Source organism: Lontra canadensis, unplaced genomic scaffold (genome assembly GCF_010015895.1).
Source record: "Lontra canadensis isolate GAN:19392208 unplaced genomic scaffold, GSC_riverotter_1.0 scaffold91, whole genome shotgun sequence".
NCBI lineage: Eukaryota > Metazoa > Chordata > Mammalia > Carnivora > Mustelidae > Lontra > Lontra canadensis.
Window position 1 is genome coordinate 7,079,037 of NW_022631085.1, and position 16,341 is coordinate 7,095,377.

The 16,341-nt window shown below is 55.6% G+C and overlaps 2 protein-coding genes across 6 annotated transcripts in view; one reads left to right on the forward strand and one right to left on the reverse strand.

Annotated features, from left to right (window-relative positions):
* TVP23A (trans-golgi network vesicle protein 23 homolog A) overlaps window positions 1-7,240 on the forward strand; it is a 46,609-nt gene extending 39,369 nt beyond the window's left edge. The window contains exons 4-9 of one of the 2 annotated variants that reach the window (XM_032836331.1): window positions 3,539-3,683; window positions 4,037-4,126; window positions 4,362-4,490; window positions 5,587-5,715; window positions 6,367-6,426; window positions 7,013-7,240. In XM_032836331.1, the coding sequence (XP_032692222.1) occupies window positions 3,539-3,683; window positions 4,037-4,126; window positions 4,362-4,490; window positions 5,587-5,715; window positions 6,367-6,426 (553 nt within the window). In that variant the 3' untranslated portion in view covers window positions 7,013-7,240. Of the gene's footprint in view, window positions 1-3,136; window positions 3,684-4,036; window positions 4,127-4,361; window positions 4,491-5,586; window positions 5,716-6,366; window positions 6,427-7,012 lie in introns of those variants that run through there. The other variant, XM_032836330.1, reaches the window with a different exon arrangement.
* The window catches only part of NUBP1 (nucleotide binding protein 1), a 29,695-nt gene continuing 15,618 nt past the window's right edge, over window positions 2,265-16,341 (reverse strand). For 2 of the 4 annotated variants that reach the window (XM_032836328.1, XM_032836329.1), the window contains 7 exons: window positions 15,127-15,159; window positions 14,435-14,525; window positions 13,623-13,777; window positions 10,883-10,993; window positions 10,503-10,605; window positions 8,076-8,159; window positions 7,167-7,392 (listed from right to left, as the gene is read on the reverse strand). In XM_032836328.1, coding sequence (XP_032692219.1) covers window positions 7,334-7,392; window positions 8,076-8,159; window positions 10,503-10,605; window positions 10,883-10,993; window positions 13,623-13,777; window positions 14,435-14,525; window positions 15,127-15,159 — 636 coding nt within the window. In that variant the 3' untranslated portion in view covers window positions 7,167-7,333. Of the gene's footprint in view, window positions 2,436-7,003; window positions 7,123-7,166; window positions 7,393-8,075; window positions 8,160-10,502; window positions 10,606-10,882; window positions 10,994-13,622; window positions 13,778-14,434; window positions 14,526-15,126; window positions 15,160-16,341 lie in introns of those variants that run through there. The other 2 variants (XR_004380161.1, XR_004380160.1) reach the window with 2 other exon arrangements.

Consider the following 16,341-nt stretch of genomic DNA (forward strand, 5'->3'; position numbering starts at 1 on the left):
GTCTATGTCCAGATCCCGAGATCCGGATACGGAGTGTGTCCAACACCTGTGTTTGTGTACTGTCTCGGGCAGTGTGTCCCCCCCCCCACCCCCTACCCCAGAGGTAACTCTACTCGGACTTCTAGCACCATCCCTCGGTTCTGCGCGTCTGCCAGCTTCCACCATGCTTTGGAAAGCAGGTTTTTTGGGGGGGTGGCTGGGGAAGGGGCCGTGAGTAGCAGTATGCTTTATTTTGGCTTTATTTTGAGCAGTGCCTGGTTTCCTCATTGTTCATGCTGGTCTGGAGTGGAAAGCTTGGCACACTTCCTGGGTAAATATTTTGAACTGCAGGCCAGCGAATGAATAAGCGTGGCTATGTTCCAATAAAACTCGACTTATAGAAACAGGAAGTGGGCCAGATTTGGTTCGGGGACCAGAGTTTGAATCCGGTGTAGAGGAGGGCTTTTCCTTTGTAAAATCCGGCCCTGGGCCACGCTCCAGGTCTGACCCCACATGCCCTGGGAAAGGGGGGCCTTGCGTACCTCCCAGGGCTTCCTCAGGTGGCCTTTATGTGCCTGCCAAGCTGAGAACTTCCCGAGTTTCCTCCAAGGAGGAAGACCACAGTTGTGGGGCCCAGGTCTGTAAAAATGGATTAAAACAAACAGAAACCCAGCCCGACTCTCCCCACCTTGACCACCACTGAAGTCCACTCCTTTCGCATTCACTGCCTGTCCTCCCCTCCTCCTGCTCATCTCCAGTGGCAGGCCCTTCCTGCCCGGCGAGTGGAAAGCACTGTTAAAGCTGAAGGTCAAGGAAGGTTCTTCAGTGAGGTGGAAGGGAGCGGAGGAACACGGAGAAGTCAGGAGACGTGGGGGATCCCTGCAGAGGCGAAGAGAGTGAGAGAGAAAGTTGTGGCCAGGCGGGGAAATTTTGCCGTCAGGCTCCTTGGAGGTGCATCGGTTTCGAGTGACTGAGGGCTGAGGTAAGCTTGTCATGGTCCCTGAGCACGGTCTGGGTTTCAGGCACTTTCTATGTGCCACCTTCACGCAGCGAGGAAGTGGCCACTGTCGGCATTCCCACTTTACGGAAGTGGAGACTGAGGTGTTCAGGGGTTGTGTGGCTGAGGGCGGGCTGCAGAGCTGCTCTGAGGTTGGAACCAGGATTTGAACACTGGCAGTCTGGCACCTCGGTCCTGGTTGCCTCTCAGGGCGGGGTGGGGGGGTGGGCAGCGGGGAGTGGCCAGGTGGGTGACTGGAGGGTGGCGTTGGAAGCCGGTGGCTTTGGGAGGTGGAGGTGACGGTTGGTGTGTGTATGTGTTCTGTGGCCGCGGAGGTGGCAGAGAGAACTGTGGGGGATGGAGGACCCCCTGGCAGGGAAGGGTGGACAGGGGTAAGCCATGGCCTTCACAGCTCTCAAAACCAGGAAACTGGTCTGAGACCATGTGAGTGTCGGCGGGGGACACAGGCTGGGCCAACTCCAGAGGCGGACTGAAGGAGGGTTTGATAGGTGGCCCAGGGGACAGCCTGCATCAAACAGGATGAGAAGAGTATTTGAGGGTGCCGTCGGCATCCTTGTCTACTCTAGGCTTTGAGTAATGACAGCGGCCATGGTAGTGGTACTTTCCATGACAAGTTAAGGACATCACTTAACTGGGACCCCACTAAGCAGAACCTTCCAACAATGGGATTTTCTCTGGTTTTTATTTTAGGAAACCACAGCTGAAAAAAAGTGGGTGGGCAGGGGATTTATTCGAATGCATTAACTTCCAGGTTTTACCCTGGAACAGTGGCCACGTGGGTCTCATACAAGTCAAGACTGTTCTACAACACAGACCCGATTACAAGGCTTGGCGCAACTACTGGCTGAGAAACTTAAATGCCAGGGGCTATGGGGGACATAAAATGATCTCAGACACGGCTTCTGCCCTCAAAGAATTTTCGGTTAGTGCATAGAGGATGCCTTCATCTTCCAGGCGAAGAGGCAGGATTGTGTTATGACATTTAGTTCAAAGATCCTCAGGAAGATTTAAGGTTGAAAGGGTGTAAGAGAAGGGGTGCCTGGGTGGCTTAGTTGCTTGAATGTCCAACTCTTGGTTTCGGCTCAGGTCTTGATCTTGTCGTCACGGGATCAAGCCTGGAGTTGGGCTCTGCGCTCAGCAGGGAGTCTGCTTGAGATTCTCTTCCTCTCCCCCCCGCCCCACTCCTGCCACCCTGTGTGCTCACTCACTCTCCCTCTCTCAAAAAAACAAAACAAAACAAAACAAAAAAAAACCCAAACCAAAAAAAAACAATAAAAGGAGCAAACATTTATTTTTTAAAAAAGTATGCGAGAACCCTAAGGGTGTGATCTTCGGGAACATTCCAGATGCGGGGGGCGTACGGGTCATGTCTGACTCTTCAGGGCCGGGTACGGGTCCCAGGCTGGCTTACAGCCAGCCTGCCAGGAGAGCTCAGCATCTGAAAGGCACAGATGAGAAGGACTGGGGCGGACAGCTGGGGTTTGGGCCCTGCTCCTTCTTCCTTGGGAACATCGGGAGCATAGGCAGAAGTCACTATAAATCCTGCTTCGGAGTTCCCAGTTCCCTAGGAGCCCAGTTTACTTTCTCTGAAGGGCCCTTTCTTGGGAGGACAAGCAGGCGCCTCCCCCATGCAGCTCCCAGGTCCGCTGGCTCCCTCTCTGAGCACCCGACCGGTTGGGAGGCGGAGGCTCATGGGCCCTCGTGAAGCAGCCCGCGCTATCCTATTGACGTTACTTGTCGTCACGCAGAAGCACACTCTTGTCACAACTCTGAGTTTCTGGCTTCTCGTGCCAACAGTGGGTCTAGCAGTTGCCCCTCCCTCCCAGCACTGGCTGGTGCTTTCGCTGTCATCCGCCCCCTGGCTCGGACAGTGGCTTTCTCGCTCTGCGTTGTTTCCACCTGTGCTCTACCAAAGTGGATTCCAAAGGGAAAAGCGGGATGGTGTGAGGGTCTCCTACCTGGCCCGTGTCCCCCACCACTGTTGCCTGCTGGAACCCTATGGGCAGGTGTTCTCTCTGGATACATGGGCAGCCCTTGTGCTCGAGCGAGCCTTGGGTCTCCGGTCTTCCTAGACTTTTCTTTTAAACAGCCGATGTGGGATGAGTCATGATTTCTCTCTGTCCAGGTACGTGGGTTCCCTGCTGACACGAGATTCTGCACTCATGGACTGCACGTGGACTGCCCAGTTACTGGTGGAATAACCCAACCTTTATCTTTAGGGAACTGGTCCTTATCGCTATCAGGTGGGAAGGCAGTGACCACTGTCCTGTTTCACTTCAAAGGTGGCTGAGTTTCGAAGAGGGCCCATGATCTTTGCAATCAAATGAGGGGAAAGTACTGGATTCTTCGAGAGGGGAAAGATGCTGGTAGGATAATGACTGTCTCAGGACATCTGATGTGCTGGCGTGCTCCGAGCGGCAGCCTGGCGGGGTGGGGCTTGAAGTGCACGGGGGACAGCGTGCAAAGTCAGAGCCCATACGGTGAGTTTGGTGCTCACCCTCTTGGCCTCTGCAGTGAGGGGGCTTCTGGGTTCTTTCCTAGGCACCCGTTGGCCACCTTTTTCCACCTATTTTTCCGAGTAAGTGCCATTATCACTTATGTGTGCTGCGACTGGTTCAGCAGAAGCTTCGTGGGCTGCTTTGTCACCGTGCTCCTCCTCCTGTCCTTTGACTTCTGGTCTGTGAAGGTAAGGCCGCCTCGCTCGTGACGCCGTCGCTCTTGAACCCACGAGGGCTGTAATTCTCAGCTGCCACGGTTGCAGATCGCTATCTAGGAGGGTGGCAACTCCCTACAGCTTGCATTTTCTGTAAAATTTGCGTAAATTTAAAATATGTATGCTGCATATTGTTTGTGGGGAGGGCGTGCATGTGGGGGTGTGGGGGGGGGGGGAAGTCCCCGGTTACGTTAAGCGCGGTTCAGCTTACCTCTCCTCTTGCTCCAAGGGCAAGTTCGATACAATTGGTGACTTTATTTTGTGCGCCAGCGGCAAGGTGATTTTCTCTCCCTGTGGCGTGCTTAGAGTCGTCCTATTTCCCCCAGAACGTAACTGGGAGACTCATGGTGGGCCTCCGCTGGTGGAACCAGATAGACGAAGATGGGAAAAGCCACTGGATTTTTGAAGCCAGAAAGGTATCGTCTGTACAAGTCAAACTCGACCCAGGAGAACGGCTGTGGAGGGTTTGCACGGGTCCCTGCGGGGCCCTATGCAGATCGGAGCCCCGCCCTGGGCTGAGGCCGCCGCTGCGGGAGCGCCCCGGACACCAGCGGGTGGCAGAAGCCTGTGGACGAGAAGCCAAGAGGACCGCCTGCCCCTCTGCAACCAGTTTCCCTCATTCTGAAAATGGACTCTCTCCTCCCTTCCCAGGCCTCTCCGAACCAGATCGCCGCCACCGAGGCGGAAGCTCGCATCTTCTGGCTCGGCCTCATCATCTGCCCGCTCATTTGGATCGTGTTCTTTTTTAGCACTTTATTCTCCTTGAAGCTCAAGTGGCTGGTAAGGCGACACCCTGGCTCGGACGGTGCTTTGCCGTCTGCACGGGCCAGGGCTGCGGAGGGGGCTTCTAGTACCCACTCGTTTGCGACCGCTATGCTGAGTCACGTACCTCACCAGCCACCCCTTGGGCACGTAGAGCTGTGGGCTTCCAGTATATTCAGTGTGCAGTCATCACCACAGCCCATGTTAGGGTATTTCCAGCACCCCCAAAAGGAGCCCCGTACCCTCTAGCCCTCGCCATCTCCAGCGCCTGGCACGCTCCTCTTTCTGTTCCAACCCTTACCAATCCAGACGTTGCCTGTAGCTGGAATTCTACACTGGAATCGTTGGTGCGCTTCTTTCACTGCACGCCGGTTTTCAAAGTTCATCTGTGTTGTAGCCTTTACCAGTACCTGTTCACGGCTATGTAATATTCCATCGTAAGGACCTGCTGCGTTGTTTCTCCACTCGTCCACTGATGGACTTTCGGTTGTCTCTTTTGGACTCCTAGGAGTAATGCTGAGAGAGGAGTTGTAAGCAAAACAAAGTGCTTTCTTACCCTAGGATGTTCCTAAGTAGGAATAAGCAGGTCTGAGTTCTGAAGTTTTGTCTTACAGGTTGTGAGTATATTCAGACACAGCCTGGAGCCCCACCCAGGGCTCGAACTCATGACCTTGAGATCAAAACCTGAGCTGAGGCCAAGGGTTGGACGCTCAACCCACTGTGCCACCCAGGCGCCCCTATTTCAGTTTTAGGACTCTTATTTCATGGCTGTGATCGGGCTCCTTCAGGGAGAAAGCCTCCACAGACGGTCTAAGTAGCCGTGTAATCAGAAGCGGGGGCTCCGGAGTTTGGCTGCGGGCCCAGCTATGCACCAGCTCTGGGACCTCAGGCAACTTTCCTTTCTCTGGGTTTCGGTTTCCTTCCTACAAATTGGGATGATGAGGGCATCGCCCACTCCGGTGGCGGCTGACTGAAAGATGCCCGTGAGGATTTGAGAAGGCTCACCAGAGGCTGGCTGTTATGAGGTACAGGCCAGAGCCACTGCTGCGCGGTTTGGGAGGAACATTCCCGAATGTGCTATTGGAAGAACCGCCTTTGCTGTGTCTGTCCGCAGGCCCTTGTGATAGCTGGGATTTCTCTCCAAGCCGCGAACCTGTATGGCTACATCCTTTGTAAGATGGGAGGCGAGAGTGACGTCAGCAAAGTCGCAGCCAGTTTTCTGTCCCAGACGGTGTTCCAGACGGTGAGCTGCTTTAGTCTTCCTCCCGGACCCCTGCACTCCACACCCTTGGAGCGCGGGTGGCCTCCGGGCAAATGCAGTTGGAACCTGTTCCCTATCTGCTAGGCTGCCGGGGTCAGTGGTGTGTGTGTGTGTATTAAAATCGGCACATTACAGGGACCACTTGGACCGTTTTTAAATGTACAGGTCAGTGGTGTTAAGTACATTCGTGCGGTCACGCCACCTTCAGCACTGTCCCTCTCCAGAGGCTCCCCATGACACAGTGACTCCTGGTCTCCCCTCCCCAGCCTCCCACCATCTACTTTGCTCTACGAATCTGACTCCAGCAGGGCCCTTGTGTTAAGTGGGATCCTACGGTACGAGTCCTTTCGTGATGGCCACTGTTAGTGTTGAGTAATCTAAAAACTACAGAATTAAGTACTACACATGCGCCATTTTTTTTAACCTAGCATATATTTCCAGAAGTGTCAGATCTTTTCAAATGGATGGTTTGAGCCATCTTAAAATTTGAACAACGCTACTTTACGCCAACACATTGAGCAGTGAGCCCTGCGGGCTTTCGGTTACATTGTGGGTTTGCTCTGGGCCTTGTATCGGCAGAGTCAGGCCCCTCACGTGTGAGGACAAAGCCCCAGTTGACTTTTCTCCTTGCAGGCCAGCCCAGGTGACTTCCAGAAGCCTGGCCTTGAGGGGCTGCAGATTCACAAGCATTAGGTAAGAGGCAGGACAGAGGTGGGGGCTGGGGCTCCGCTGTGCGGGGCGGCTAGCACAGTGGGGAGGGAGCTAGCCGGAGGGGTCTGGTCGCTGGGCCTTCCCCCGGCTTCCCGGTCCCCCTCCCCTTCCTCACATGGAACAGACACAAACTCCACCTCGGGTGCAGGCCAGAGGTGGGGGTTGGGAATGAGGGGAGAGGGAGCAAACGAAGGGATCTGCCCATCCTTTCCCGGATGGCCGGAGGGAGCTGGAAAACGGCAGTTACCTCTCCACCCCCCCCTTGGTGTCAGTTCTTGTGCATCTCCTCACAGCGAGAATTCTAGAGTTTATGTTGGTCTCTCTTATGTAATGAAAAAAAAAACAAAACAAAAAACAACCCTGTAAACGGTCTCATAAGACGGCAGAAATTACTGGACAGTGAACGCATCTTAGCGAGTGGGGCACGGGTCTGGCCCCGCTGCTCTGTCTCCAGGGGTGACTGAAGGGCTCTTCGGGGCTGGTTGCATTTTCCCCTCAATCTAAAGCAGCGGCATTTGGACCATGTTATTCGAAACCATGACTGGATTTTGAGATGGTTCTTTTTTAGGCGTCTCTCCTGAGGCCGCAGTGGCTTAAGCAAGAGCTTCTGTCCTTCCGCAAGTTTCCAGCAGAGAAGAACTCCCTGACCAACCAGCTGTCCGTTTTCCGGAAGCAGGCCTTGGGGAGAGGTTTGAGGAGACATTTTTATTCTTAAGACAGCGTGTTTGTAAAGAATGCCTTTATATGTATGTTGAAAAGTATACAAATAATACGATTAAAGTGTCTGCAAAAATGACTTCACGCCCTACCAGAGTCTGGTCCTTTTCTGCCCAAGACCCCCGCTCTGTCCCCGGGCTGCTCAGGCTGCGCTCCACGTGCAGCTCGTGTCTCAGGAACCAATGAGGTGCTCTTCTTTGGGCTGATGGTGACCACAGAACTCCTGGATCCCTGGACCAGGAGACAACACAGAAGCAGTGAGGCTGTGCCCGTCTCTCCGGCAGCCCTGCCTCCGCGGGCGAGGGCCAAAGCCCCCAACGGCTCCACTCCCCCAAAGGCCCTGTTTCTGCCGATGCCCTGACTCTGTCCACGGGCCTCGGCGCACAGCTGGAGACCTTACGTCGGCGCATTCCACAGATCAAGATGCCCGGCATCTTGATACCAATGATACCAATGATACCAATCCGTCCCGGACACTGTTTTCCTGGGCAAAAAGAACTTGTCACAGCGCACCAGCTGACAGCTTTAATGACCCGCTCCACCCCAGTGGCCTTAAAATGCAGGCCACCGCGGGCCACTCCCCAGCACGCTCAGGCCTGCACGTGGTGGTTTTCTTTTTTTTTCCTTCCTTCCCTCCTCCCTTCTTTCCTTCCTTTCCTCCTTCTTTCTCTCCTCTCTCCCCCTCTCTCTTCCTCCCTGCCCTTCTTTTTCTCTTTCTTTTCTTTCCCCTCAACGGCTTTCTCAAAGATGCCTGGCTTCCTGAGCTGAGGGGTCATTGCAGCCCCCACGAGCACTACTGTCTCCAGCCGAGGCTGAGTCGTGGTGAGCCTGATGACCCACAAACGGCTCTGCGTGGGACCTTCACACCCAGCCGGGCAGCCCTCTGGACCCAGGGCACTCGCGGGCACACGTACTTTGAATGATACTTCTATAGGCTAGAGCGGCTGCAGAAGCTGGTGCGTCCATCAGGAAAGACTGTCCTTTGTCGCAACTCTTACCTTAGAGAAATGAAAAAAAATTCGTGAAGAAAATAGTGGCAAGGTGAAGTAGGGGCTCTTTTGGGCCTGTGACATGGAGACCTTGAGCCCCTCTGACCTGTGGTGAAGCGTGAAGCAGAGGACTCACACGAGATCAATGGGACATGAAGACATGCGTGGAATGAGACCGCCTAGCCTGGTGCTGTTCTCCCCTCCTCCCTCTGCTCCTCCCTCCACTTTGCGTGCCCCTGAGCCTCAGCGGACCCCCCGGCTCCCTGCTCAGCACTATGACAGAAGCATGTCAGTGGTTCTGCTCCCCAACCTCTGGAGGGTCCTGGCAAGGCCAGCTGTCCCCTCAAAGAGCAAAACCAAGGGAGGGAAGGAACAAGGAGAAGGGGGCAGCAGAGGCAGAGCCCAGGCTACCCTGGGAATATGCTGGACTACTGGACTAGGTCTGGGGAGGCCTCATGATTTCAGCTAGAAGTGAGGCTCGAGGCCTCGTGACTTGTCCCAGAGGCCTGCCCGCTAGAAGGCATCTCGTTCGCTGGGCTTGGGACTGAGCACAGCTGCACTCGGGGCCCGCGGCTTTGCTATCATCTACCGTGAAGTGCTTTTTTGTGAAAAATGGCCCTAAAAAGAAAAACCTGGCCGAAGCTGGAGCCAGGCAGGAGGGCACACCCACCTCCCCTTCCGCCAGCAGCGCTTCCTCTCTCCTTCCGTTCCCTGCCAGGCGTCCCCCAATCTCTTGCCCGCCACTCCTGTCCTAGGGACCCGGACGCAGGCAGTAGCACACCCAGAGGCTGACGGCACGGAGTGTGCCTGGATGCCCCTGGCCACCCCATCACACCCCTCCTGTGCGTCCTCCTGCCTTGAGCGGCCTCTGCGCAGGAGACGCCTGCTCCCACGCCTGCAGGGAAAACGTGGGCAGACTCGGCACCAGGTCTGGTCAGCACACAGATTCCTCTGCCGGGGGCTTGTACCCTTGCTAAGCAGCAGCGGGCTGTCCGTGTCTCATGCGGGAAAGCATGGAGCAGGGCAGTGCTTCAGGCCGGGGGAGCACACGTGAGGAAGGCTCTCGGGATCTGCTGGGAGCCAGGGTGCTCCAGCAGCTGCTCGTCCCGCATGGCTCCCCCAGGCCACGCCTCCACACCATGCTCTAGGCCCCGCCTCTCTACAGTCCTCTGGCAATCTCCCCTGGATGGGCACATCCCACCACGTGCCGAGACTGCTGCCCAACCCCAGGCCTCCCCTGCCTCGAGACCCAGCATGCGAGGGGGAACTTAGCGCTCCTCTCAACACTGCGTCCTGTGGTCACTTTCTGAGGGAGGTCCCCATCTTCTAGATGGCTCGAACAACTCCCGGCCTTTCCCCACCCATCAAAAATCCTGTCATCTTCCCGCTCACTGTGTCCCTCCTCCTCTCTGCCAAGGCCCAGGCCCGCAACAAGTGCTAACCTCCTATCACCCGTTCCCCGGCAGGGCCGCTCGGAGGCCTCCCTCTCGGCACTCACCCCCGTGCCCTTGCTCGATCTCGGTTTCCCACTTCCTAACCCCTGAAGGCCCAGGTCCCAGGCTTGGCTGCAAAGCCGTCCACACCCGGGCTCCAGCCCACCTTCCAGGCTGCTCCCCGGGCTTCCCTGTGGCCCAGGCCCCGCAGCTGACCCTACTGCCCCACCACTTCCGCATGTCACAGGCTTGGCTACCTTAAGCAAGTTTAACTCTACCTCAGGGAAACAACAATTTAGAGGCAGGTGTCCTTTAAGGAGTGGGGGTGGCCCTCCCGACCCTGCCACCCAGCAGCTGACACCGGAGAGTGAACACAGAATGGGGCCGCCCGTGCAGTATCTGGAGAGGACCCGGGGACTCTGGTACTAAAAAGGGAGCATTTTTCATGCAATGGGGCCGCTGTGAGCAGGCCAAGGCTCCCCTCTACTGCTGAGACAGACAGGGCCGTCTGCACCGGGATGGACCTCCTGGGAGGTAGGATGTCTTCCTAAGGGGTTTTTGAGGCTAACTCTGTTCATGACTTTCACCTCAGAAGCCAATTCCTGTCTGAGACGGGACGCCAGCACACTCGCCTGTTATTTCCACCTCCTGTCCCTTCTCCTTGGTGAAATTCTACCCTGGGACCTCCCAGCACGTCCCTGAGCCATCTGCACCCCACCTTCCAGGACCCACCCTGCCATGCCCCTCACACTGAGGGCTGCTCGCTCCCGGGGCAACATGCCCGCACAGTTTATGGTTTCTCTGGGCTGCAGGGGAGCTCTTGAGCGTGGGGTCCTCGTCTGCTACTCCCCTGCCCAGCACCGCGCCTGTGGTGGCTGAGCAGGGTGTGAAGGCCCCGTCCGGCAACGGACTCACCCACCTATGTGTGGGTCCAGAGGCACTTTCCCCAGGAGTGGGATCTTCAGATCCTGGCACATGACCTCCGCACCCCCCGTTGTTGGGGGGAATATCTGAGATTCTTTCTGTGAGGCAAGTCAAAAGGGGAAGAATTAGGATTTTGTTTCAGAGTCATTAAAAATGGAGATTTTAAAGCAACTTAGAAAAAAAAATGGCTGTCTGAATGTGAAACATTAACCACCAGAAGAAATTTCATTAAATCAGCAATAGAGACTTTTGTGATTCCACTTCCCCAAATGACGGAGGAAAGCAGAAACAGTGTCCCAGAGACCCCCTTCCAGGCTTCCCTTCTCCACGGAGGAAGGGACCCATTGGCTGAGCCCCAGGTGGCCGTGCCCCCACCTTGCACTTGGGGCAGACGAAGACGCTCATGTTCTCCACCACTCCGATGATGGGCACCTTCACCTTGTGGCAGAAGTTGATCTCTTTCCGGACATCCTGGAGGGACACCTCCTGTCAAGGTTCAAAAGACGGTTTGTTTCAAGGTCAAAGTGGAAGAAAGAACGTTTGTGTGGTTGTAGGGATGGCCAGTGAGATGCACTGGGTTCCCCAGAAAGCCTCGGAGACTAATTCAGCAAGTATCTCTCTAGTCCCAACCATGGGCTGAGCCCTATCCTAGGGGCTATTTCCCCCCAAACCCTAAGAGGATAAACGTGAACGGCCGGATAGCAAACTTACAATTAACGCACAGAAAAGTAACCTTTTGTAATATCCCACGTTCTAGTTTCTCATCAACATACTACACTGAGCCAAACTGTGCAGTATTTTCTAGACTGGGGGATAGGAAAGGATGGCCTGTGGGCCCAGTCTGGACATCTGTTTTTATTTTTGTTCAGACTTAGTTATGAGAGCAGAAAGGGGTGGGGGTGGGATGCGTGAGGGGGAGAAACTCAAGCAGACTCCACACTGAGCATGGAGCCTGACCCGGGCCTTGATCTTATGACCTGAGTTCACGACCTGAACCAAAACCTAGAGTTGGATGCTTAGCTAGCCATGGAGGCGCCCTTACTTTTTTTTTTTTTCCTAAATAAACTTCTAGACATAGCCACGCCCATTCCTCTACATGTAATCAGGACCTGCTTTTGTCCTACAGTGGTACAAGGGAGTGTTTGGGACAGAGGCCCAGGGTAAAGGGTACAAAGGGTAAAATACTTTATTGAAAAAGTTTGCTAACCTCTGATCTAGACTATTATAAACACAAACAACTTTATGGACAAGAAGAAAACAAGGAATATTCCCATATTCAGATAAAATTCACCTCTGAACTCTAAAACCTCCTTTTACAGTGATAAGTAACGTAGCCTCCTGGCTTGGAATCTTCTCTACTTCCCCCGGGGTCATGGAGTCACAGACACACTATTCCTAGCTTGCTGTTGTCAAGTAACCGGGCTCCCAAAGGTTCAAGGCTTCGAGCCGCCTCTCCTGTGGCACACATTTGGTTCTCAGTCCCTTTGAGACCGAGATACAGACAAAAAGGCATTTAATTAGAAAATAAGCTGGTTTCAACTGGTCACAGCAACTCTGCGGTTCCCTCCTCAGTGGTCCTATAAGAAAAGGGCCTGCTTTGTCAAAAAGGACCCCCAAAAGAGAGCTGCCTGCCTGTGCCCGCAGCCGTGAAGGACTCTGAGAGGGTGGGTGACCCTACTGTTAAGTCACGCTCTCCAGAGAAGTTCCACACAAAGAGGACACAAATGCCAAGCATCTTCCCACAGCTTCCTGGAGAAGGGCCAGCAACTGCTCTGTTTCCCTCCTGACCCCAAGGGGGACGTCATGCTCAGCTTCATAATGTGGCTCTGGGGAGGCCATCTTTGCACCAACTGCTCTGTCGCTGTTTCTTAACAGATGATTTTAGAGTGGTTCCACGTTCACAGCAAAACCGAGCAGCAAGAGCTCCCGTGTGCCCCTTGCCCCCACACCCATAAACCTCCCCACCAGCGACATCCCACATCACAGCGCTCCGTTCCACATAGACTGTCTTCCTTCCAGGTGACGTGGCTGGGACCCACTCGTGACCACACTGCTGGTAAAAGTTCAAAACCGCTGTTAAGTCCATCTTCACTACCACCCGCTGGGCCAGGTGCTCCCCACCTCTCGCCACTTAAGTGGTGTCCTGCCCTTCCCTGTGACCCCAAGACCCTCTCCACAGGGCACCAGAGTGCGGTCACACACACATCCTGTGCCAGCACTCGCTGACCCGGGCACCTTCATGTGGCCCCTGGTGTCTGTCACACGTCGTTGGAGCGCAGTGTGTGCCTCGCGTCCAGCACCCACCTTCCTCTGTGAGCCACACGGGGAGGCACAGGGGGCCGTGAGGGAGGGCCGGCCTGTTTCTCCCCTGGTGCCTGGCCTGCTGGTGGTCTGTGAAGGTCTGGTGAGGCCTGAGGGTGGGACGGACTGATCCACGGACAGACTAAAGCCTCCCTTGCCTTTTTTTCTTAGGAGTGGAGAAGAGTATCATGACAAGAAGGTCCCGTTGAACGGAATAATCTATTATTTTCTTGGCAACGACAGTAAAGCCTGTTGCAGACCTGACCGCATTTATTTGCTGCTGGATTCACTCCAGAGGACACCCCTGCGCTCTCCTCAGTCTGGGTGCAGCACGGCCTCCAGGTGACTGGGGCGGGCACTGCTGGAGAAGGGGCCAGGACCACGGCGGCTTCTCCAGAAATCGGTCTATACCCCAGGCCGGCTCTAGGGAAGCTGGGCAAAGCGCACGGAAGCAGCACGCAGGCCACGGGGACTGCTGCGTGAGCACAGTAAGGGTGACATGACCTCGAGGGACAAGCCGGATTCTAACGGCACCAGGGGTCTTGCCGGCTTTCTGAGGGAAATGGGAAAGGCCACTGTGAGCCAATGCGGCTTTTACCTGGGGACAGAAAAAACTGTGGAATGCTTATTTGTGAACAGCAAATGCCTGGGCCCCAGATCCAGCTTCTAACCCAGTTTCTGGAGGTCCACACTGAGGGCTGCTGGAGCGCCACGTACTGGGGAGCTGCTCTGGGAAACGGGTCCGGAGGCTGTGTCAGAGACAAACCTCAGACACGGCCAAGTCGGTGCCAGCAGCCCCCGGGCGCCCGCTCACCTGAGGTGTGGTGATGATCACGGCCCCGTCGAGGCGCGCTGCCGACAGGTACTGCACGGCCGACAGGTGTTCGTCTGACGTGCCGGGCGGGGTGTCCACGATGAGGTAGTCCACCTCTCCCCAGTCCACGTCACGGAGGAACTGCTTGATCATGCCTGCGGAGAGCGCCACAGAGCCGCTGAGGCCTCTGCTCTCCCTTCTCCATACCTGCAGCCCCTCAGGCACTTTGGGATTCTCAGGGGCCCCGGCCTGTGCTGTCATTGGTGGCTGCGATGACGGAGACATGTCGCCGGCACGACTTGGGGGGGGGGCGGGGGGCACTGGCATCCAGACGGTAGAGGCAGGGGTGCGGCCAGCATCCTGCGGCCTGCAGCGCAGTCCTGCCCTCCCCTAACGAAGGACTGCCCGGCCCCCAACAGCAACGGTGCCAAGGCCGAGCAACCCTGCCCGGTGAGGGCCACTCCTGCCTGCTTCCCTTAAGCCTCCTGCCCAACCACCCTGCTAGTTACCTCACACGCTTCCTGCACGCAAAATACTGTGAAACCACAGTGAAAGAGCCCGAGGGTTACCTAGCCTTCAAAGACGGAAAGTCGCTGTAGATGTTACAAATGATAAAACAGCGTCTGTTAGCTCCCTTGCTATGTCTATGGCTCTCTGCAGCCAGTGCAGAAGCAACCGGATACTCCACTGCAATGCTCCGGAAAGCCCGGCAGAGGACCGTTGCCACCGTGACGGGAGACGGTGCAAAGGAAACCTCAAGCAGTTCTGCTCTCGGAAGACCGCGCTCGCAGAGAGAAAGCAGAGGGGCAAACCATTTTTCTTTGGTCCCCTCCAGATGACGGCGTCGTCAGGACTGCTGAGCAGGAAACCGACTGACATCACCCCCAGGTTGTCTTCCACGAACTGGAGAGGATGAAGCAGAGAACACTTAAAACCACAGCACAGGGCACTTCCTCGTCGTTTATCGGAGCTCAGACTGAAAAGGCTGTTTTGAGAACAAAATGACCCTGGGATCTCTGGGTCTATTCATTTTTTGATTCCACAAATCATTGTGGGGGAAGAAGGGCTACCATCCTGGGGGACCTGCACGGGGTGCCCCGGGGCCACATGCAGCAGTGCGGGAAGCGCGGCCCAAGCACGTCCTCGGCTGCCCTGGCCTAGGCTGGCAAACTGTGGCCAAACCTGGCCCAACTCCGTGTTTCCTATAATGTTTTATTGGAATACAGCCACTCATTCGTTCACGTACTATGACTTTCCCACTATAATGGGAAAGTGTGTGGCCCATAACAGTGAAAATACGTACTGTCTGACCCTTTATAGAAACGCTTTGCCAATCCCTGATCTTACCTGTGTTCCCTGAGTCTAGAAGAGTGGCCCAGTCAATACTTGCTGACACATAAATAGCTGGGCTGAGGACCGTGCTGCATGCCCAAACCGTGTCTGTTCTGAACACGTGGCCCAGGGCACACTGCCTGGCAAATAAGGCAAAGATGTGAAAACTCACCACTGGAGACCAGCCCGAGCCACTCTGGTGAACCTGCAGAGACATGAACACCGATGTTTGCTGGTAAGAAATGAGGCACCGTGGACATGGTTCTGACACACTCAGATTTACGCGTTAGGAAGACGATTTTATAAAACACAGTTCATCGTTTTAAATGCCACCACTCAATTCTGACTTGAGAGTCAGCAGCTGGGGTGAGGCCATGGGTAACAGAAGCTGTGTTTCCTACCCCCCGACCCCCACGCCTCGGGCTGGGTTTTTCTGAAATGCTTAGATGAGTCCAGGCAGGGAAGCAAGCTTGGCCGAGCTCACACAGAATTTGGGGTGTAACGTGTATTATAAGCGGGGCAGGAATCAGGCGGGGGTTGCTGAGCAAACGGGGCCAGGCTGCCTCGGTGCACATCCGGGAGTGAAAGGCTTGGCTTCAGTGAACCAGGGGGACCAGACCCTGCCCCGGCAGAGCGTCTGCGCCGGTCTGCTGCACCTCCCGGGGGGAGGGGGCCAACATGAAGCTCATGGGGCCCCCTCGAGATTCAGATGCTGTCCTTCCAGTAGGTGCTCGGTAATAGCCGGCATCCTGCCCCATACTGCCTCCTCATCCTGAGACTAGAACTGACTCAAATGCCAAGTACACATCGGTCTTAGCACGTGGGCCTTACAGCAACCCCGGAGCCAAAACAGAACCCGTTTTCTTTTCTCAACGGCCCTACAGAGGCCTAATTCACATACTACACCGGTCTCCCGTTCAAAGCGTACACATCCATGGCTTTCGGGCTATTGCACAGCTGGGCACCCACCACCAGTCAGCTGGAGAACGTTTTCATCACTCCAAGAAGCTACCCTAAGCCCCGTGACGGTCACGCCCAATCCTTCCACGTCCCCTCTGCCGCCCCCCATCCTAGGTGACCCCCATCTCCGCTCCGTGTCCACAGATGTGCCTGCTCTGGACAGCTCACAGAAATGCAACCCTTGGGTGCCTGGCCTTAAGGTCTTCTCGATTTTTATGTACTTCGCAAATTCCAGTACAGTTAACGTGCAACGCTGCCTCCGTCTCGGAGGGACGTCACGGTGATGCAATGCCTGCACGCTGAGTCCGTGCTCATCACCCCAGCGGTGCGCTCAGTCCTCGGCACCTAGTTCACCCAGCTCTTAACAACAGCCACCCTTCATGCCTATGGAAGCTCATTCTGCATGGGGGCAGGCCTGGAAGACGGA